At 43.4% G+C, this 23065-nt stretch overlaps 2 protein-coding genes across 3 annotated transcripts in view; both read right to left on the bottom strand.

The window, feature by feature from the left end:
- Window positions 1-907: 907 nt before the first annotated feature.
- ZC3HAV1L (ZC3HAV1 like) lies at window positions 908-13398 on the bottom strand. Of its 2 annotated transcripts, XR_006778597.2 has the most exons (5): window positions 12981-13398; window positions 11867-12002; window positions 8174-8432; window positions 6173-6380; window positions 908-1384 (listed from the first exon to the last, which is right to left on the bottom strand). XR_006778597.2 is itself a non-coding variant. In XM_045792550.2 (4 exons), the coding sequence occupies exons 1-4, from the start codon at window positions 13346-13348 to the stop codon at window positions 6244-6246; spliced, it is 900 nt and encodes a 299-aa protein (XP_045648506.1). In that variant the 5' UTR covers window positions 13349-13398; the 3' UTR covers window positions 2806-6243. The 2 variants fall into 2 exon arrangements, 1 of the variants encoding a protein (XP_045648506.1); XM_045792550.2 differs by lacking the exon at window positions 908-1384 and having other exon boundaries at window positions 2806-6380.
- Window positions 13399-18792: 5394 nt separating this feature from the next.
- The window catches only part of ZC3HAV1 (zinc finger CCCH-type containing, antiviral 1), a 59573-nt gene continuing 55300 nt past the window's right edge, over window positions 18793-23065 (bottom strand). Inside the window, exon 13 of the mRNA XM_045792549.2 lies at window positions 18793-22705. Within this exon, the coding sequence (XP_045648505.1) occupies window positions 22440-22705 (266 nt within the window). The 3' untranslated portion in view covers window positions 18793-22439. The remainder of the gene's footprint in view (window positions 22706-23065) is intronic.

Genomic DNA, 23065 nt, shown 5'->3' with positions numbered 1-23065 from the left:
ACCTTTGTTGGTTTCCCTTAACCCTGCCCACCTTTTCAGAGATAGTCCTTCATTAAATTTCCTCCATTTATCCCATTTAAGTGTACTATCTGTTTCTTGCCAGGACCCTAGCAAATAAACACAATTTCGTAAGTAAATTCCTCTATACATCTTTCATTATTATCGTACGATAAATTTCTCAAACTGGGGTTATTGGATCAAAGAGTGTGCATAATAATTTTAAGACCTTTTACAATACCGCCAACCTGTATGCCATTCCCCCAGCACTGCCTGAGGGCGGTGCTTGTCCAACTGGATATTGTAACTTCACATCATCTTTTGCTGTGTTCTAAGCACTGCTGTACTACAGAGATCATCTCATATATGACATTCTGTGTTGGGAGGAGATTACCTAGTAATCATTGCGGTCTATTTGTTTTAGTTGTCCCTGCATAATTTTCTTGGTTCTTTCTTCTGCTATTAACTTTTACAAATTGACATGTTAACCCATATTTGGCCTTTAAGAACTCAGTAAAGGGACACCTGGGTGGCTCAGTTAGTCGGCTCGGGTCATGATCCCAGGGTCCCGGGATCGGGTCCCGCCTTGGGCTCCCTGCTGAGGCTTCTCCCTCTGCTTGCTGCTCCCCCTGCTTGTGCTCTCTCTCTCTCTCTGACAAATAAGTAAATTTAAAAAAAAGAATTCATTAAGATTATACCCAACTCCATCCTACCCATTTGTAAGGGGTCCATCTCTCCCCCATGCTCTGTCAAAGCATGTCTGTGTCACATTTCTCTGCACAGATCTTGTGACTTTTTGGATTTCAGTGAACTGGACTTATGACCAGTCTCTTATGGGCTCAAGAAAAGTTACAATTTTATAGGTTAGCTGGTTTTTCCTGTGATTTTCCACATCCTGAGCTGAAGTCTAACTCTCCATTTAATTTTTTTGAAAATGTAATTAATTCAAGAATATTTTTGTAAAAGACATAAAACCATATGTCCAATACCACATTGGATGTGCATGTACTTGCTAACTGAAGGAATTGAATCCTGCCTCTCATGTGGTACATGGGAAACTGCTTATATAAATACTGAAGAGTAATATGAATTGTTTCACTGTATAAAATGTTCCCCTGCAGCCGTGTGTACTTGCAGCAAATACTATACAATTTGCGGGTACCCCCAGAGCTACTGATTAGAAGACAAAGAGGAGGGAAAACAGACACTGGAAACCGCTGGGGAAGATAGTTCACTTTGTAAGAATCTATTGTGTCCGTACTCTCTGAAAGACAGGGCTTGACAAGTTATTTGTTTTTGCTTACCCACACGTTTCCACCACAGAAACCTTCCACGAAGTCCAAAACTGTATCTGTTTCCAATGATGGCAGTGGTTCAACCCACAGACCTGCACAGGGTTAAGAAGCAATCACGTTTTGCGATGAGGACGTAGGATAAGAGACGCAGAGAAGCATTTTCCTTCCCTGGGGTCTGACTGGTGTAAATCATGAGCAGAGAAAACCTATTAGAGCAGAGGCCCAAGGCAGGGTCCTCTTTTGCCTAGGTCAGGGCAGTGCTGATTTAACTCACCTCTGTTTTGATGACTAAACAAGGTAGTATGCCTAAAGAACTCAGAACAGTACTACACAATGGTATTATGGGGAAATACTGCTACCTTCTGAATACATTCCTGTATTCTCCCAAATTTCCACAATGGTATGTTACTATATTTTCCAAAAAAATATTTTAGAAAAATATTGCTAAGTAAGAATAGAGAAATTCAAGGATACAGAAATACATTATTTTTTTAAATACTTTATTTATTTATTTAAGAGAGAGAGAGAGAGTGTGTGTGTGTGTGTGCGCACGCGCGCGCGCGCACAAGTGGGGGGAGAGGCAGAGGGAAAGGGAGAAGCAGGCTTCACACTAAGCAGGGACCCCAATGTGGGGCTCGATCCCAGGACCCTGAGATCATGACCTGAGCCAAAGGCAGACACACCTACTGAGCCATGCAGGCACTCCGAGTAATACATTACTTTAAAAATAATAATGAATGTTTGGTGATGGATGTGCTAACTAAACTTACTGTGATAATCATCACCTTATACGCCTTAAACTTATACAATGTTATATGTCAATAATATCTCAATAAAGCAGGAAAAAAATTTTAAAAATAATAATGACATTATAAATCAATTTGCAGAACCCAAAATAGCACTTAGAATAAAATGTATACTTTGAGCATTTAGCAATAAAAATAAAAAGGAAATCCCTCCATACACATATAAAATATAAATGAATTTTATTTATGAATGTATAGATGTATATAATTATAATAAAAATGACCAAATAGGGAAGAGCAATACATTGAAAGAGCATATGCCATAATCACGTAGAGTTACTCAGAATTTAAGAATGTTTTAATATAGTAAAACCAGTAATATAATCATATTAGGTGATTTAAGTGATAAAAATTACATGATTATGCAAAAGATACCAATTCTTACTAAAAGCTTCTACAAGCAATAAATGTAATTTCCCTTATTAAATAGAGAACATTCGTTTAAAACCAACAATTAACTTCATATTTAAAGAAGAAATATCAAAAAAAATCTTTTGACCACAATTTTATTTAACACAAAACAAAACAGAAATACATAAGAAAAGACAAATCTTTTTGCAGGTATGATTTTATATTTAGAAGAAACAAAAAGCCATCTAACACTGTTAGAACAAAGATAATTCAACAAACGACAAATGTTTTAAAAATCAATAGCATTCTAATGATAGATTCCATACAGAGTAGCAATACAGATGGATGCAACCAAGAAAAAAAAACCAGTGTAATAAGGGATATATAAGGCTAGACAAAAATAAGAACGAACTATAATGAAAGAAATCAAGGAACCCATCAGCAATGAAGAGACTAAATTCCTTGATGGAAAGATTAGTATCACGAGCATAAGTCTTAAACAGTTAATTTTAGACCTAGATGATTCAAACTGAAGCACCAAAAAGATACATTCCTTAGGCGAAAAAGACTTTTTGAAAATGAAAAATATATATGTGGGGAGAAAAAAAGAACAATGAAGACCAATATGATATTGATTCCATGGATTCAAACAGAGAGTTTGATTCATTATGTTTCAAAAAATTTTTCTTTTTGGACAAGTGTCAAATGTCCAAAAAGAAGAAATAATGGTTTTGTTTTTGCTCAAAGCTAGGGAATAAAAGCGGAAACCATGGCAAAGTAAGTGTTATGCTAGAACTTTGAGAACCCTAAGAGAACTGCCCTTCTTGGGGTCAGAAAAGATTAACCTAGCATTTTAAAGAATCAGATTTTGCCAGGTTTTGAGGCAGGAAGAGGGAAAGAGTGGCACTTAATGGGAACATCATTTACAAACACAGAGAGTCATAAAATAAAACGGCACATTCCAAAAATTGCAAATAGGTCAGTACACACAATATGGGTCTGTATCTTTAAAACTCAATCGAAAGCCAATATTTAAAAATCTGAAAATTTATCATAAAATCCGGATCTGGTTTTTTCAACTAACTAGACAACATGACAAAATGGGCCCACATCCCCACACGGGCACAAGAGGCAGGTGCCCCACTCAGATGGGACAACTTGCTATGACATTTCCTCCTTCCCCCCATTTCTCTTACATCCAGCTCACATCATCCACTTAGCTCCCCTTTCTCATCCAAGAAAGCATCTGAGTTTATGACTCCTACCTTGCATTATGGGGACCAGTGAAGGTTATGGCAGAACAAAGCAATGTGATTAGGTCTGCATTTTAAAAGATCACCCGGGCACAGGATGGAAGGCAGGGGTGTAGAAGGGTAGGAAGAAGACCAATGAAATCCATAAAAGCCTATTTTATGAAAAATTTAAAACGGGACTGCCATCACTGAAGGAGAGCAGGGGGCTACGTAGCACCTCCTATAAAAATACTCTCACGAGCCAGGGCTGGAAAACTACTGAATCCTCCATCTCATGCAACACATGCAAGAGGTGATGAGGGTTAGAAAGAAGTCAGTGTGTCTGGGATGGAGAGAAAGGGGCAGAGAAGGATACAAATTTGAGATTTTTGAAGGGAAACTAATCTCCAACACTGGGTAACGAGTTTGATACCAGGAACCAGGAGAAAGAAGAGTATAGGGCAATATGCAGGGTGTTGGGTTAAGTCGGTAGGGGGTGACACTCCAAAATAAAAAAAGAGGAACAAGTCTGTCGGAAAGTTCATCATTTCACTTGGGACATGTTGGATTTGCCGAGCCTATCGAGGTGCAGCCTCACCTCAGAGCCTTGATAAATGACCAAGGAAAACTCACCTCCAGTTCTAATGTGATGGCTTTCTAACAGCTGAATCATGGGATGAAAACGAGGGTCAAGTGGGATTATATAAAATATTTTCACAGAATGGATACTAACAGAACTAAGCTTTAAGTGAAATATTATAGAATTGAATAAAATATTGCAACAAAGATTACAGAGGATCATTTTTATGCATATAAAAGCATGACTATAGAATTTACAAAAAGAACACAACACTGTAAAAGTCCAGGATATACAGGTGAACCCTACATTGTTTCCATTTAGAACTTAAGATGGCTTACAGCAAAAATACACATGGTAAAAGGATAAAACGTAAATAATAATAAAATGTAAAAATAATTTTTAAAAATTTAGCACCAGGAGAAATCAGAATTAGGAAAAAGGAAACAAGGTACACAGAACATAAGGGCCCTCAGCAATACTGTTGTGGACAACCAAAGTGAAAAGATTCACAGAAGCGGCATGACTCTCACTGTCCATTAGGAGAAAACACAGCTATTCCTCACTTTGAAAAGGGTATTTTGGCACACCTCCCCCAATAGAAAAGACAGCATTTCATGATAAAACATTGTTCTAAATTAAATTAACTCAGCTTTATGAAAAACTCACTCCCTTGTCCCCATGTCTCAAATGTTGTGTTACTGCAGGAAAGTTAAAATGGAAAAAAAAAAAAAGCCACTTTACACACCGACATTTGGGGATATCACAACAGCGAACACAGAAAAAAACGTCATAACGCGGCTTCTCTGCGGTACCCTTCAGTGAAAACAAAGAATCAAACATCCAAGTGTAACTGGATGAAGAAAGCCAGGTGGTGGGGACAGGGAGAAGGGAGGAAAGTCAACACGAAATAGACAAGGTATATAGGTTTCTGATGGTCCCTCCGGATCCACAGAAAGAATGGATACAACTTTGAGGAATGGATGAACGACACTACAGCGAAGGGGCTTTGGCGAAAAATTTAATAAGCAATGCAGAGTGGACACAGTGAGGTAGAAATCTTTGGTGAGCACTCAACAGTTATAAACTCTGTGGAGGGATCCATGAGAGCTGGAGAGCATATGAGCACGGTACGACTTTTTATGAAAATCAAGGAACCTAAGGAAAGGCCATCCCCCATCAGCACGGAGGAGGGCCCCAGGAGGGCAGGCACAAAATGCACACACACAAAAGAGACCTACAGAAAGCACACACACAGAAAAATACTCACTTGCATATATTTAAAGAAATGCAAATCAAAAGACAGTAACATTTAGCACCGAGAAGCTAAGCAAAAGAATAAATTTAAAAATTCAATATTGTGAGGATTTTAAGAAAAGAGTTCTATTCAAAATTTGTTAGAAAGAATTGAAGTATCCAGAATAAGGGAAGTAGTTAAGTAAGTGATTATATGTTAGTGTATCTGTGCATAAAAATGATTATATATGATAAAATGTGAACAGGGAAAGATGCTTATGAAACATTAAGAAAAAACAAGAGTACAAAGTGTCCATAGTCTCTGACGACCACTGTGTAAACCGAGTATGTGGACGAATAGAAAAACACTGGCTGGATCACGGAGCAAGTCAGCCGAAACCGGCTCCTCTCGGAGCTCCCGCCAGCCTGGGGGAGCTGTCAGGGACCACAGGCAGAATCTGCCATCTTCAGAGTTTGCCCTGGACTGACCTCAACCAAACTCACGTCCTCTCCTCTCTGCCTACTCAACGTCCCACCACGTCCCCAACCACCCATCCCCAGTGTTATCCTCCCAACCTGATGTTCTCCCCTTCTCCGTCTCCTTTAATCTTTACAACAACGTGTGAGGTAGGTATTACTATGACCATTATTGATAAGTGATTAAATGAAGGAACTTACAAATAAAGCTCAATAGAAGCTTCGTTTTCAGACCTTCCAGCTGGACAAGCTTCTTATTTCACGGACGTCCTTTACGGTTTACCTGTGTGTGGCTTCTTGGCTGACTGAGCAGGGACGGGAGCCACAGGACTGGCCTCTGCAGGGCCAGCCACGTGTATTCCTGGTTTCTCGAGACCCTGGGAATACTCAGCAGAAGAAGCTGCGTTATCTAAAAAGAAGAGGAAAGAGACGAGCTTTCCTGAGACACCCCTCTCATTGCTCTCAACTTCATTTTATGCTGGGAGCATCAGCTCTGTTAATCAGATCGCAGACGAAAGTCCCAACACGATGGATTTGGAGAGTGTGTGTCTTCTGGATTTATTTGACACACGTACACACACATACACACACACAGAGCAGAAAGTCACTATTTCAGTGACTTTAATTAAGAGAGACTTCAGTTAGGAAAGACCCACTAAACAAGATCAGATGAAGGTAATGAGAAGCCCTGTACTAGTATAGAGTAGAAGATCCCTGCCATCATTCAGGGTCCCGTAGACAGCCTCCGACACTACCTCCAAACCACCCGCACAGGAAGTCAGCCGCTACCATCCCAACATAAGAAAACTCCATATGGAGGGGCACCTGAGTGGCTCAGCCGGTTAAGCGTCTGCCTTCGGCTCAGGTCATGATCCCAGGGTGTTGGGATTGAGTCCACATGGGGCTCCCTGCTCAGCGGAGAGTCCGCCTCTCCCTCTCTCTCTGCCTGCCACTCCCCCTGCTTGTGCTCTCAGTCTCTGACAAATAAATAAATAGAATCTTAAAAAAAAAAAAAAAAAAGCAAAAGAAAACTTTGTTTCGAAAGCTTGGAGACTCTGTTTTTGCTGATTTGGTTTTCCCATCAACAATTCTCCTAAGCCTACCTCCCACTGAAACTGATTTTCAGCTACAAGCAAATCTAATAGGATAAGTAACCTGAATGCACTGTAATTAAAAGCACACCAGACCACACTTTGCAGACCCTAAAAAATGAGACACTATGCAGCAATATGGGAAGATGTTTATGATGTTGTATGAAGTGAAAATTTAAGATACTAATGCATACTGTGACCACAACTGGACTAGTATTTGTAGAGTAACAGGAGCGAAGGATCTGTAGTTAAAGGTACTAATGCTTATGGATAGAGTGAGTGGAATCATATGCAATTTACATCTCTACTCTCTATTTTCCACATTTTTCTGTCATATGGTTAAAATTTCTTAACAATTGAAAAAGAAAATACCTTCTTTTTTAAAAAGATTTATGTATTTATTTCAGAGCGAGAGCAAGGAGGGGCAGAGGGAGAGAGAATCCCAAGCATCCTCTGCACTGAGCGCAGAGCCTGACGCAGGGCTCGATCCCATGACCTTGAGATCACGATCTGAGCCAAAACCAGATGCTTAACCAACTGCGCCACTCAGGCGCCCCAAAAGAAAATACTTCCTTAAAAGTTCTCATTGCAAGAAAAACTTTGTAACTATGTTTATGATGACAGACGTTAGCTCAACTTATTGTGATCATTTTGCAATATACACAAATATCGAATCATGTTATACCTCTGAAACTTATACGTTATATGTTAATTACTTCAAGAAAAATAAAGAAGAAAACGCTTTAATTCAAATTCAATAAAAGAAAGCCATTCCTGTGCTTTCCTTCCCTTTCTTGCTCACTGCCCCACCTCCCTCCTCTTTCTTCCTAACGAAGCTGTGAGGACGGTTGTACCTGCTTCCTGGCCCCCAGCTTAGCAAGGAGGGACACTGTTCAAACCCTTGGGAGGATGCTATTGGCTGACAACGCTGAAAATAAACTCTATCCCTTCCCTCCTTTGGTTAGAACCACAGTTTTACATCATAAAATGTTGGCAGTTCTAAGTTTCCCCGAGGACAGAGCAAAACTTACCATAGAGGTGCTAGCCCCCAGACTGACTTCCCGGTCAAAACTACATGTGACAGTGCTCTGTCTCCCTCTCATAGTCTCACCTTGACTTTCCAGCATCTTGTGTAGCTTCATGTGCTTGTAGGTAGAGATGATCTGAAAATTAACAACACTCGGAATATTCAGTCCTTGGTCCTGCAGCAGCTTCAGGGCTGTAGCATGAATGAGCTGATGGGACCGTTTGCATTTCTGAAGTCTGCACTCCCCTCTGACAAAGGACTTGCACACGTGAAACTTGTTGCATTTATCCTTGAGGTTGCAGTAACCATACAGTGCTTCACCTTTGTTGTACAGTAAACAGACCTGGTCCAGAAATGAAGCAACACTTGACACATATGTTTTCATGATATTGTTTAAGGCAATTGATTGAAGAAAAAAATATTTTTTTAAGCTTTTATGTTTAAGTAATCTCTACACCCAGCGTGGGCCTCAAACTCACAACCCCGAGACTAAGAGTCACATGTTCCACCCACTGAGCCAACAAGGTGCCCCAACAAATAATTTTTGAAAAAGAAGTGTAATGGGTACAGAGACTTGTACCATCATATATTAAAATATAAACTACTTTAATTAAACGTATGATACTGGTTTAAGAATGCATAGGAGATTAAGAAAAAGAGATCCTAGACCTAGTCCCCCAATCAAAATAATTTATTCATTTACAATCTGATAGAGCTCAACAATAAAACTATATGAGCCTAATGTTTTCTTGTAGAAGACGTTTTAACTAATACTCTAGTTTTATGGTGTTTTAAATTTTTCATCTTAATGCTTTGTCATTCAAAAATAAAGACTATTCTGGCTTTCTACTTTTTCTTGAATCAGTTTGGTTTGTTATTTTGTTTTGTTTTTTAAGATTTTATTTATTTATTTGTCAGAGAGAGAGCACAAGCAGGGGAGGGGGAGTAGCAGGCAGAGGCAGAGGGAGAAGCAGGCTTCCCGCCAAGCAAGGAGTCTGATGCAGGACTCAATCCCAGGATCGTGACCTGAGCCAAAGGCAGACGCTTAACCGACTGAGCCACCCAGGCGCCCCCTTGGATCAGTTTTGATGAGCTATATTTTTTCTAGAAATGTGTCCATTTCATTGACGTTTTCAAATGTATCAGCATCACATTGTACATATTTCCAATGTGTGTTTCTTTCAACACACCAAGTAATTCTTAGCAGACAATGACCAGGTGTCCCACAAATTTTAACTCAATCTTAATACTGTCTACCTGGAGATAACATCAGATCCCACAGGTTAAGGGCTCAGGCCCACCAGGCTGCCCCCATTTCAGATGCCCATCGCAGGTCCGGGTTGCCATCTGCTACTGGCTGAACTGCTATGAAGGTTCTCACCACCTCCTCCTTGGGTTAGATTAATGTGCTAGAACAGCCCATAGAACTCAGAGAAACAGTTTACTTACTAGATGACCAGTTTATTTTAAAAGGATATAACTCAGGAACATGCAGATGGCAGAGATGCACCTGGGAAAGTATGGGGGGGAAGGTGTGGAGTTTCCATGCCCTCTCCTGGGGTCCCACTCTCCCAGCACCTCCACGTGATCACCAACCTGGAAGCTCTCTGAAATTCAGTCTGTCCTTCTGGTTTTTTACGGAGGCTTCATAACATAGGCATGATCGGTTAAATTACACTGGCCACTCGTGAATAAACTCAATCCCCAGCCCCTCTGCCCTCCCCGAAGGTGGGAGAGTAGGGGCCAGAGGGGTAAAAGTTACAAAACTGTCTAATCACAGGATTGGTCCTCCTGACAACCAGCTCCCATCCTTAGGTTACCTAGGGGCTTTCCAAAGATCACCATTAACTTAACAACAGAAACCTTTATAGCTCTCTTCATTTAGGAAATCCCAAGAGTTTTAGGAGCTCTTTGCCAAGAATGGGGATAAAGACCAAATATATTTCTCATTATAAATCACAAGATCACAATGTTTGTCCCTCTTGTCTTTCTATTAAATGGTACATCTGTATTATGTACTGTGTCTTTCAGAGTGATGGAAAAGGGTCATGGGGCATTTTCATACAGGAGATGTGAGGCACCATTCCTGCCTCATTCACGGTGCTTGTCCATGGTCCCTGCTACCTAAGTGGCCACACTGTGTGCCACATGATACACACCTCCGGTCCTGGGTGACAGGACCAGGGGTGGGCTCCTGTCCTAAGTGCAGCCAACCCCCTGGCTACTCAGGAAACACCGCCGTAGTCTGATGTGACAGGATGAGGCTGGACCCAGGACAGTAGGCAGAAGCCATAAAGGAAAGGGTTCAATAAGTTAAACAATGTAACGATGTTAAACTTCTGTAAGTCAAACAATATCATAAAAACTAAAAGGTAACTAGGAGTGTCATTGCCCCTTCTCTCTGAGAGGAAGGACTGGACCCAGCTGCTGCCTTGTTCTTCTCCCTTCCTGCCAATAACCTGCTCCAGCTGCTGCTTGGAATCCTTTTGGCAACACAGTTGGAATGTATCTGGCTTATTATAACCATGACTGACCAAGCCTGGCTTCAAAGCCCCAAGAAATGAGAGAAGAGATGGATGTCAAGAATAAACCTCTTTGCTTTTCAGTCTGACTCCAGGGCTGTCTTCTGCATACAGATTCTGCTGCCTTGAGGGCAGCCTCTGCCCCCTGAACAAAAGGCTCTAGCTCATTCCTCCAGCCTTGTGACTCCCTTCCCTTCCAGGGCCTAAAATACCTTAGCATGAACAGGGGACCAGAGTCACAAACTACCCTCGATTTTCCCAACATCCTCCCTTCCTCCCACCCCTCTTCTGGCAACTTGAGTGTCTATGATAGCATCATGGTGCTAGGGTAGAAAATTCTACTTTCAACTGGTGGGCTCTCATAATATTTTCTTTTGGGATTCCAACTATTTTGTTTTTAAAGATTCTTCGTGTAGGGGCACCTGGGTGGCTCAGTCAGTTAAGCGTCCGACTCTTGGTTTCAGCTCAGGTACTGATCTCAGAGTCGTGAGATCCAGCCCCATGTTGGGCTCCACGCTCAGTGCAGAGTCTGCTTGACGTTCTCTCTCCCTCTCCTTCTGCCCGCCCCCTGCACACTCTCTCTCACTAAAATAAATAAATCTTTAAAAAAAAATTCGTGTATAGCTAAACAAACAAACAAGCTAATTTCACCATGACAGCAGTTCTAATAGGCAGTTGTTAAGCATTTGGAACTAAATCATTTCAAAGCAATTAAAATTAATATCTAAAGCCCAAAGAAAGTAAATGGAGGAAAATACTTACAACAAATGTGACCACAAAAGGGACTGGTATCACTAAAGACATCTCATAAATTAATAGAAAAAGACAAATGTCTCGGTAGAAAAATAGGCAAAAGCAAAAACAGGCAATTCACAAAACACAGGCTTCACAGATAGACCTAAGTTCAAATCTGCCACGTACTATGTGACCTTGGGCAAGTTAATGTATCTGAGCCTCAGTTTCCTCACCTGTAAAATGGGAACAGGTTATTAATTGAGCTAAGGTATATAAATGGCTTAGCATTCAGTAAACAATTAAAAAACTAGTAACTATTATCATCATTTCTTTACCACACATGTCCATCACTCCCTGTGTGTCAAAGCCTGGTAAAATCACAGAGACCCCATAGAGGTCAGCACTGCACGATTACCTCCACCCATACACCCGCTGCCCTCTGTAAGCAGACGGTTTGATGTTCTCCCCCTGACTTCTTTCATCATGCAGACAACATGAGGGTGAATTCTTGGCAACTCACCTCTGGTAAAAGGCACGGGTCATTCTGTAAAAGCAGGATCCGAAGCTGGGCCTCATTGAGGCCAAAAAGCCCATGGTTCTTCAGTACTTGGATATTGACAGGTGTGTGGATGTCATGGGAAAGGGTGCAGGTAGACCTAGGAGAACACAGAGCTCTGGATCAGAGACCCAGATGAAGAAGGGGCCAGTCCCCCAAATTCCTGGCCTCCAGTGGCTCTCAACTCACATGTGAAGTTAAACAAGTTTCCATGAACCCATAGATACTACAGTCTAGTAAGTAAGCACTGATAATAAGACAGCTGAGTTGAAGCAACTCTCCTCCCAAGATCATTTTCATTTTAAATCGGGATGCTTTAGAATGAAAGGTACCCCCTCCCGCAGTCACCTGCCTTGCCAAGGATGCCATCCGTTGTTCTGAAGGTGAGTGTATTTGCCTTTTCCACCCTAAACAGCTGCCCACCCCTACAGTCCACCAACATTAGGAGGAAAGTGTGCCCCCCACCCCCGCTTTGGGGAGCCTGAGTAAACCAAGAAGACCAGAGATAGGAGACGGCCTTAAAACACCTCGCCCCAATCATCCAGCCCTCAGTTTCTGGGCGGGGGCGTTCTAGATCGGGCTTTCTGAACCTGGAACGCACAGACTCACTTCGGTGAAACTTTGAGGTTAGGTGGAAAGAAAGGGCACTCTCAATAAAGGGTCATGGGCCTCATGGTCCTCAGTAAGCCTCCAGTAGGACCACTGGAGTAAACGAACTCCCAAGTCCTAATCCTGACTTCCCCGGCCGTGTTGTGGAGGATCCTGCGGGCAGGGCTGAAATTCGAGGGCGAGCCGTAGTCAAGAAAGTAGTTAAGAAATCCGGATTGAGACGACTTTGGGCCTCACTCCGCAGCGGCGCTGGAAGCTCAGGGGAGGCCTCGCCGGGAGGACCCTCGGGGCCCCTTCACGAGGCTTCCCTGCCGCCCTCGGCGGGGGTGGGGGCAGCGGAGGAGGGTGCAGCGCCGAACGCACGCTCCCTTTTCTCATTTCCCCGGGGCCCCGCTGCCCGCCCGACGCGTCAGGCCCGCGGCCCCTCGCGCGGTGACCGCCCCGCCGCCGCCCCCGCCGCCCGCCTCACCAGCAGTCGCGGTTCGGGCACTTCCCCAGCATGTGGCGGCGGCAGAGGTGCAGCTGGTCGCAGGCCTGGCACTCGCCGCGCTGGTAGCGGGCGCAGAGGCGCGCGGAGGACACGGCCACCACCCGCCAGGCGCAGGGGCCGCCGCCGCCTCCGCCCGCGCCGGCCGCCACCTCGGCCTCGGCGTCCCAGGGGCCCTCCCTCATCTCCACCTCCTGCAGCAGGAAGCGGTCGGGCCCGGCCTGGCGCAGCACGTCCCGGAGCCTGGCCTCCGACAGCTCCACGTTGCCGCGCAGGTCCTGCAGGAACATGCGGCCGCCGTTGGCGCACAGCACCTTGGTGAGGAACGAGCACACCGTGGGCTCCGCCATGGCCGCGGCCGAGCACGGAAACCTGAGGCGGGCAGACTCCTCCCAGTCACGTCCACGACTCCGGCCCCGAGCTCCCGGGCCGGCCCTGGGGGGGAGGGTGCGCCGCGGCGGCGGCGGAGTGGGGGGGAGCGGGGGCCTGCGAGCCACCCCCAGGTGCGGCCCGGGCGGGGACCGTATTTACCGAGCGCCTGCTCCGTGCCGGCCGCCGGGCTAGGGGGGGTCCTTGCCGGGAGAGCCTGGGAAGTGGGGGAGTCGTGACATGCCAGCAAATGAGAGAATCGGGGTGCCCATAAGGACTGCAGAGATGAAATAGGTATCGAAGTAGAAGGCGCGCCGCTGGGCGGCCCTGGGGAGTTGGGGGCGGAAGGACTCAGGTCCAGGAGCGCGTGTGGCTGTCGAGGCTTTGCAGTGTTGACCAGTTCGACCTGAGATGCGGTGTGAGATGCGCACCCTGGGTTTCGAAGATTTAGTATGCAAACGGTCTCGTGAATGACTTCCTTAATCATGCTCAACTGATGATATTTAAATAAAATGTCCTTACAATTTCATCTGTTTCTTTTACTTTTCTGATGTAGCTATGAGAAAATGTTAAAGAGCCTTATGGGGCTCACTTTATTTTTGTTGGACCACACCAGTCTAGACCTGTTCACTAAGCAGCGGTCCTTTCTGCCCAACACCTTGCTCATTTCGTGGACAGCTTTTGAGCCTCTGCTAAAGCCGCCACAGAGTACAAAGACACGTAAGACCCACTGGAAGAACTCAACCAGCTGTCTTACAGGGCGGTTGTGAGGATGGAGTTGAGTTGATGTCACATAATGTAAAGAAGCTGAAGAGGAAGGCGACTGAATGGCCAGATGCCAGAAGATCTCTGCCACGTTTGGAAATTTGAGCTTACTACTGAAGACGTTGGGAAGCCATGGAAGGAATTTCAGCTGGGAGTGGCAGGAGCCCTCTGTCCAGGATGTTTTCCCCTGCTCTAGATGTCTCCCTTCTGTCTTTCATCTCTGAGCTGCAATGTCTTCTCTTCAGCAAGACCTTTCTGGACCTCCCAATGGAAAGCAGTTCCCCAGTCTCTACATGGAACTTACGATAGTTTTTCTTCTTTATTTATGTATGTGTAGAATTCAAGCAGTTAAAGCAGGAACCTGGTTTGTCTTGTTCATTGCTCTGTCCCCCAATTTAAAAAACAGCGCCTGGCCATATTTAGCAGAGGTGTTTTAGAAAGATCCCTGGCAGCTAAGAGAAGAATGGATTTCTAGAAAAGCAAGGCAAGATAAGGGATAACAGAAGAGGATTTGAGGGACGCTAACCTGTTTTGGTATCGAGTCTGCAATGGACAATTCAAGGTAAGATGCTCAGTAGGCAGCTGTATACATATGTGTAGAGCCAACCAAAGGTGAGGGGAAGAGAGATGAGTGACATCAGATGGTTAGGTAATTGAAGCCATGAGAGTTGATACGCTCACCCAGCAAAATGGACAGTGCCTAAAGCAAATGTGGGATAAGAGAACCTTGAGGAATAGCAAGGTTAAGGAGGCAAGGGGAGGAAGAGAAAGATCAGAAGGAAACCAGAAGTAGCTTGTCCTGCCTCGCCTATGCCTTGTGACACCCAGCATTTGCACTTGGATTCTTTGTCCCCAATGAGGGAGCAAGCTTGCCAGCAGTTGAGGGACACTGGAATTACCAAGGCATTGACATTCCAGGAGGAGTCCTTGACTAGTCTTGTTTGGGAATTAGTGGTATGGGCGCCCACTCAGACCCCCAGAGTTGCTATGAAGATTATTTTAAACTAAAGACATTTGAGATTCAACAGATGTAGAAAGAAGCCTTCTTGGAGCTTCCCTTGTTTCACAAAAAGCAGAAATTTCTGGAAGTGAGGCTGCCATAGATCCTTTCTCTGGGGAAGTTTTATGGCCATGAAGAAAAAAAATAAAATGGAGATCACTGGCACTTGCATAAACAAACATTATCACAAACTTCCGTATCTCATTCGTTCCTCCAGAAACCCATTTGTTCTTCCCACAGAACCCTTTTCTCCCACTTCCTCTCCCCTACTAAAGTATGTAACCCCCCAGCTTTAACCATTTAGGGAGTCACTTCATTTCCAGATGTATGTGATGAACGTAGAGGTTTTTTTCCTCCTGTTAATCTGTCTGTTGTCGGTTAAATTTGCACTTGGGAAACTGAACCTAAGAGGGTAAAGGAAGAGTTTTCCCTCCCGGGTAGTGGATACATATCCCAGGGCATTGTTTCTCAGGTGGAACAACTTCAACGCTGTCCCATAGTCTCCCAGAGGTCCTTCAGTGGCATTGAGCCCCAGTCCCCCACAGCTATAACCCTCTCATTAACATGCCCTCTATTGCCTTCCTTTCCCTGTCTTACCTCCCCACTTCTCCACCAGTATTTCTTGGGATCACCTCCCAAATAAACCGCTTGCATTCATTCCTTTTCTGTTTGCTTCTGAGGGAAGCCAGCCTAAGACATAAACCGATAAAGAGCGGGTAGAGAAAAACGAGAGTCATTCACGGACACACAGAGGAGAAAGTTTCAAGGAGATGGTCAGCATTATAAAATGCTGCAGGAAGTTACCCTACAAAAGTGTTGATAAACTAGGCAAGTTTGTTTCGGAGGTATAATGAGAAAAGGCAGATTTCTGCAGGCTATGAGAAAAAAAGAATGGGAAAGCCCAGCTTTTTAAAATAAGTTATCTGAAAAGGTAAGGTAGTGATAAAATGATGATTAAAGGAAGACGTAAGATTGAGAGAGGTGTTTTATTACAGGAGAAGCAAGCACAGTTATATGACAAGTGAACAAGCCAGTAAGAAGGAAAAGTTGAAAATTTGGCTAAGAAGAGTGATAATTCAGTGGGTGATTTTCATAAGGCAACTGGGAGAGGACGGGACACTGGAAGAGTGAACCTCAGACAGAAGGAGAAATACCTCTTCCATTTAGACAAGAGGAAAAGAAGCAAGGATGAGTACATAAAAAGACAAGTTTGTAGGCTTAAGATGAAGGAGAAAAGGTCCAACAGCCATTTGTGTTGTTCCCAACAGAGAATGGGTGTGGAATCATGTGAGGAGGCTGGTGGAGGTCTAACACAGCTGTCCTGTGGGGATGGGGGAATATGGACAGGGAGGGCAGGTGGGCGGGCAGAGGATTTGCCAAATTTGAATACCAGGCATGCATAGTGGTATTAATCCAAACTGCTCTGCTAATTGTCTCTAAAAGTACTCATGTTAAAAAATAAATAAATAGGGGCGCCTGGGTGGCACAGAGGTTAAGCGTCTGCCTTCGGCTCAGGGCGTGATCCCAGCGTTCTGGGATCGAGCCCCACATCAGGCTCCTCCGCTGAGAGCCTGCTTCTTCCTCTCCCACTCCCCCTGCTTGTGTTCCCTCTCTCGCTGGCTGTCTCTATCTCTGTCAAATAAATAAATAAAATCTTAAAAATAAATAAATAAAAATGAAAGTAGTCATTTATCAGAACAGAATTTGATGAATCCTCGGCTAGGTTTGCCAAATGGATGGGACATAAGGTCAAAGATTCTGCATGATTGAAAGTATTAACTGAAGGTTCAGTCAGGTGTTGAATGGGCTTGGGGGTAGGAAAGGAAGGAAGACCAGAAGGGGCTGCATGTGGAGAAAGCAGACGTAGGAAATGTGAGAACAAGAGAGCTAAAGGGCTCGGCGGAGGTAGGATATGTTAGTTTACAGTTTCAGAAAGAGCGGTTCTACAGCAATTCTCACGGCAGTAGGGCAATGGATGTGGACTCCTGGAAGTGAAGATGAAGACAAAGAGGTTAGAGAGACCTCAGGCCAGGAGTGCTGGGTGGGCTGTCCATAGTCAATGTTTGAAGGAAGATGGCAGACTTGAGTGGGGAGGTAGACTTAGAGCCAGAACAAGACTCTGACAGGAGTGGAGGTGGGACCAGGAGTATGTGCAGGAGTTAATGGGGGAAGGGGGGGAGTCAGAGAGAAGGGGCAGGGACCGTTCCCTTACAGAGGAAGCCTAGCAGTGTGGCTAATACGTGGGTTCTGGAGCTAGACTCCAGGGGTTTGGAATGCTCGTTCTGTTTCTCATTAGCCTCAAAACTTTGGCTAAGTTATCTGACCCCTTAGCAGAGGCCCAGATTCTGGAATCAGAAGTGTGTGATAACTGAAGTATGGGAATAAATGAGTTTCATGAGGAAGCGTGTTAAGGGAGAAAAAAAAAATAAAGTTCCCAGAGCAGACTAGTGGGGAATGTAGAGTTTCAGGGAGCACGGGGAGATGCCAGGAAATGAGTGACGAGGACAAGAAGATTCACGAGAGACTGGAAAAGAGAAACACAGAAGGATGAGATTGGAGTGGTATTTTAGGAGTCGAGCTTTTAGGATTCAGGCAGTTCCTTTTAAGTTCTGCTATGTCCTCCAACTCAGATTCCGAAGCTAGCTCTTAAACAAAGTGCTGACCACTCCAGGCACACTTGTCTAGCACAGATTTTGAACAAGTCACTCCAAAAACCTGCACTAATATCACTGTTATAACCTTCTAAATGGAACCTACTTGTTCTCCCCTGCTCTTTCCCAGCGGCGTCCTTCAATGTGGCCCCCAGTGGCTCTAACTACATAGTCAGCACTGAGCATGCATTGCCCCTTGTGGTAGTTATCGCTACAGTGGCAAAGGTAGGACTCTGAAATGGATGCCCCCCAGCTCTCCTTCCACCATATGCTGGACTGAGGAGTTCCACCACAGAAATCTGCTAATGGCAGCCCTTCCCAAGCATAAAACAAAAAAATTAAGACTTTAAATAGAATCTTCTCAAACATTTCTGAAAAATGGGGAGACTTCGATGACAAAGCAACAAACAAATAGAACAAATAACTTATTGAAAAAAATCCAATCCGCCCGTGCTTGGTTTGCTAGCATTTTTGTGTATTTGAATGTGGGTGCTTCGAGAGCAATGGATTGGCTGTACGTTATTTACATTGAGATCCAAATCCAATGGGTTTTACCTTCACTTGAACCAAATTTATGTTGTCATCTAGGTATCTTCTTCCTCTTTCTTTCCATCCAAAGCTTGGTGATTCAAAAAGAATGAGTGGAGAAGACCTTTTGAAGGAGGGACTGATAGGGTATCTTTAACTTTTTGTGTTTCCACCCGTTTAGCTAAGTTATCGTTGTGCGGGACTGTTTCCACCCCTGCGACCAAAGGAAGAAAGGCATATTCACGGCTTCCAGCCTCTCCTTCTCTAAGCCCCAAGACAAAAGATGTGCCAACCAACCGTGGGCTACGCCATCACCACCACGCTGCCTCTTACTGACAGCTCCTTGGTCATCAAGTCCTGGAATGAAAAAGCCAGAAGGGGCAAACACATCCACTAGCCCCCACTGAATAAATTAGTGTCTGCAGCTGATTATCTTTTTGGAGATACCTAGAAATAAATACAGTCAATTCAGACAACAGGGCAAAATTAATATTTCTTTATTGGATAGTTTCGAATTATGCTTGAAGAAGAAATACAACTCAACGCTCAACGGCTGGAATGTAAACAGCTGAGCTTACTTTATTCAACACAATGTATCCCAGATATCCCCGTATCAAACACTCAGCTAAGTATCAGGTATGGTACAGTGAACAAGACGGGTTGACTCAGCCCTCCAAGAGCTTCCTTCTAATGCAGAAAGCAGACAACCAACCGCAAGTTGGACAGATGCTAAACATGAACAAAGGAAGGCACATAGTTTTTTAAAGACCGGGGGTTGGGAAACAAGCATCTCATCTACTCCACAGGATGACTCTTTACGGAGGGAGAGGTAAAAGTAAGCGAATCGGAGGATGTTAGACATTAACTAAGTCAGTGGTTCTCACTGCGGTATTTTGGAAATGGATGGGTTGTTGGCTTCAGAACCGGTGGGAACTATTCCTGGCACTGAGTGGATGCAGCCAGGGAGATGCTGCCCTGCAGTGACTGGGCTAGTCCCATACAACGAAGAATTACTTTGTACCCTATTCGCCTCTTTAATGTCCTGCTGGACATTTATGTAGGACCTACAGCTCGTTGGAGAGAATATCACTCGTTTTTCCCTCTCAGACAATCTGTTACCCTTATACCAGTTAAGGCAATTGCGCTCTTTCCCTTACCACACACAGAGAAGTGGTCTGTTATCACCCACCCGAACACTGATTTTCATCCTAGCGTCACCCAGACCTCTCATCTTTCATTTTCCTGTGCTTCTTTTTCAGAAGCAGCCTCGGAACGACTCTGAAATTCAAACCTATTCACTGTAAGTAGGAGTAAATATCTACTTCATGAGGTCGTATAGATAGCATAGTATGCCTGAGTATTTCATACCGAACTCCTTTTATTTTCGTTACAAATTTCTTTCCTTCTGTTTCTCCATGATAATGGAGTTGGGATGTTAAATGGGTTTTTAAAGAAATTCATGGGCGTAAGTAGATTGTATCACCTAGGAGTCCTCTCAGGCCAACCAACGGGATGTGACAAGATGTGACTGCTCTGGAAAGGGTGAACAGATCTGATAGGGTTTATGGTTGCCCTGTAACTGTGGGGAGGAGAGGGTGCCATTGGCACTTAGTATATGAGAGCCAAGTATGACAAACATCTTGCAATATCTTGGACAGTTCCTCACAATAAGAAACTATTCTGCACCCTACACGAATTTTGAATGTCTCGCTAGACATTCTTGTATGACCTACAGCTCGTCTGCAAAAAATAGAATATTTCCTCATTTTCTCCATGTCGCCAGTCTGTAGATTTTCTTGCATAGTACCTTTATTTCAATTAAGGCTATTTCGATATTTCTCTTACAAGTACTATCATATGCAAGTAAGTTATGCATCACCAGTTTTTACTCTAAGGTCCACTCCTATCCCTGCTTTTTCATTTTCTCATACTTTGTATAAAGTCAATTTTGATCTTCTACCTTCTTGTAAATTTGCTCATTATAAGTAAATGTAAACATCTGACTACTTATTTAGGTCTTCTAATATAGTCGTGCCCAAGTAATGTACCTTTCATTTTCCTTTTATGCTAATGTCAATTTTAAATTTATTTCTGAAATTATGTGTAGGTAGAGTATATCACAATTGGATTATACTTTGAGGATAATAAAGCAGATGTTACAATGTAGTTGTCAAAAAAAAAAAAAAAAGGCATGATCGTTGAGAACCACTGAGCTAGGGGAAAGGTGTACCAAAGAATTCAAAGTAAGCCAGAGTGGCTTGGGTAGAAGAAAATAAATGATAGAGGGCAGGGAAGGGAGAAATCATGTGGGGCCATAATAATGATTTTGAACTTTATTCTAAAGGCATGGTCAGATGTGTATTTTTAAGGATTATTACGTAAAAAATGTTAAAATATGACCATTCTTACTGCTAAGTAAAGAACAACTCAGGAGGGGACAAAGAAATATTTAAGAAGGAAAATTGGACTTGGGAACAGCTTGGGAGAAGGAGAGGAAGAAGTCAAGGATGACTTCTGGATACAGAATAGTAGGGGAGAAGGTGATTCGTTTGAAGGAGGCAGATCGAGAATTCCATTCGGGACATGTTGCTTTAGAGGCGTCTGTGAAATATCCAACTAGAGATGTCTAATGGGCAATCAGAGTTGGACAAATTGCATCTCTGAAAGCGTGAGAACCAAGATCACGGAATGAAAACTCCAAAACATACTACCATTAAAAAAAAAAAAAAAAAAAGCGAATGAGAGTAACTATTTGTGACAAGCCTCCCAGAAAATAACCCTGCCCTAAAAAAATCTCTATACATTTGTTACTGGTGGAGTGCTTTAAACCAAGCAGTTGTGGCGATGTCTGTACTGATCTATCATCTGACAAATATAAAATCAACTCTAATACTAATTAACTTTTATAACATCTCTGCTGGCAGGAGCTATAACAGCAAACTTTGGTGAATGATACAGAATGTTGAAAAGGAACACTAGAAGGAAAGGCCTGATTCATGACAAGGAAAGAAATCTTGGTCCAGGAACCTCAACTGCTCTAAAAACTGACTGTACTACAATTCCATACAATACGTTATATTTAGAAAAAAGAAGCCCCTTGCAGGTGTAAGACCTATTTGAGGCATAGTTCTCTTTGTCCTGATTCCATGCTCACCAGGAAACAAATCTCGCCTCCTTAAGGGGCCCAGCCTTCAGTAGGGACGGCCTTGCTCCTAATTCCTTGGTGAGCCTCATCTGCTACAGCAAACGACTACAATAGCACTCAGGTTTATCAGTCATGCTTCTGTGAGTCTGGTTATTGCAACTCAGACCCCCCACAATACAGACACTTCATGAAAGTTCAACCTGAAAACCTTCTCTATAATCATATATTAGAATATAAATGTCTACTCTGCCATAATTATATAAAGAACCCAAAGGGGCAATTAACTCCAGTTGGCTGCTTCTCTCTGAGCCCCCGTTTTCGGCTCTTTTCATTGCGTTCCAGAGAACCAACCTGAATGGAGTCCCCTAAATAAACGTAGAGATAAAGAAATGTGTGCCCCAACTCAGTTTTACCACAAAGGTACAGTAGAATTACATCTGTAATGGCATTTAAATTACCTTTTCTTCCCCCAGCCCAGCATTTTCCTAAACCCCCCCCCCCCACACACACACAACTTTCCATAATCTTCTATCCAAGGCGGGATGGTCTTATGTCCTTACTTCCATAGGCATTTTTAGATTTCTCCCAAATTGCCCATATTAATTTTCTTTCAATTTAACCAAAACCAAACCATGTCATACAGTAAACGAAGAGTAGCTGGGAGAGAAACTTGTTGCAGTTACAGATGTTTTAGAAACCTGTCTTTCCCGGTTATATCTAAGACAGTGATTTCCAAACTCTATGACACCATTCAAATCCTTTGGGATTTAAAAAAACACCACTGCCCAGCTCTCACCCAGAAAATGATTTAGTCGGCACGGGGTGCAATCTGAACATTGGACTTGTTAAAAAGCTTCCCAGATGATTCAAATGTATAGCAAAGTTTGGGAACCACTGATCTACGGCATTTGATAACTAGATGAGAAAGGTAAAAATGTATTGTCTGGGGCAGTCTGGCTCTGTTATGGTCTCCTTCATCCCTTCTAACTAATCACGCAGGCTTTGTCTAGTTCAGTATATTCAATCACGTATTCTGGGTAAATCTGATCTTTCTCGAAGATGACAAAAACGGAGGGATTCAACCTTATGTCCACATAGCTGTCATATGGTGGCGGGGGAGGGCTGGTGTTTCCCATCTCTCCTTGAGTAAAATCTCCAACCAGGACTCGAGCTACAAACATAACGATGTTTTTGGCATCACACTGGCAACTTTTATGGGAATGGATGGCATCTTTTGTGAAGTAAATTCCTAGAAATCATCAGAAAAAGAGAAAGGGTAAAGAATTATTATGAAAGAAGGCATGTCGCTTGTAAGCTTAGCTACATACCATCAGATGATGGGCGTCCCCTAAGCATGTGTAGCAACACCTTACTGATACTTAAAAACTTTTCTTTGTACTGAAAAAAAAAATGTTTATTATGCAAGGAAATTTAAATCCAGTATATATAACCCTACTGAAATAACCGAAACACTTGCTACTGTGCAAGGAGCTCCCAGGGATGGCATGAGCCACCCGCTAGAGTGACCAAGTGATATCACAGCAGCCCAACTCATGCAAATCATGCAGGGTGAGCTGAATTGTGACTGGATGAATCAAATATACTCCAG

The sequence above is a fragment of the Ursus americanus genome, chromosome 3 (assembly GCF_024610735.1).
Source record: "Ursus americanus isolate L20-20 chromosome 3, mUrsAme1.1.p, whole genome shotgun sequence".
Classification (NCBI taxonomy): Eukaryota; Metazoa; Chordata; class Mammalia; order Carnivora; family Ursidae; genus Ursus; species Ursus americanus.
Note: the sequence above shows the minus strand (reverse complement) of the source record. Positions and strands in the feature narration are given on the sequence as shown.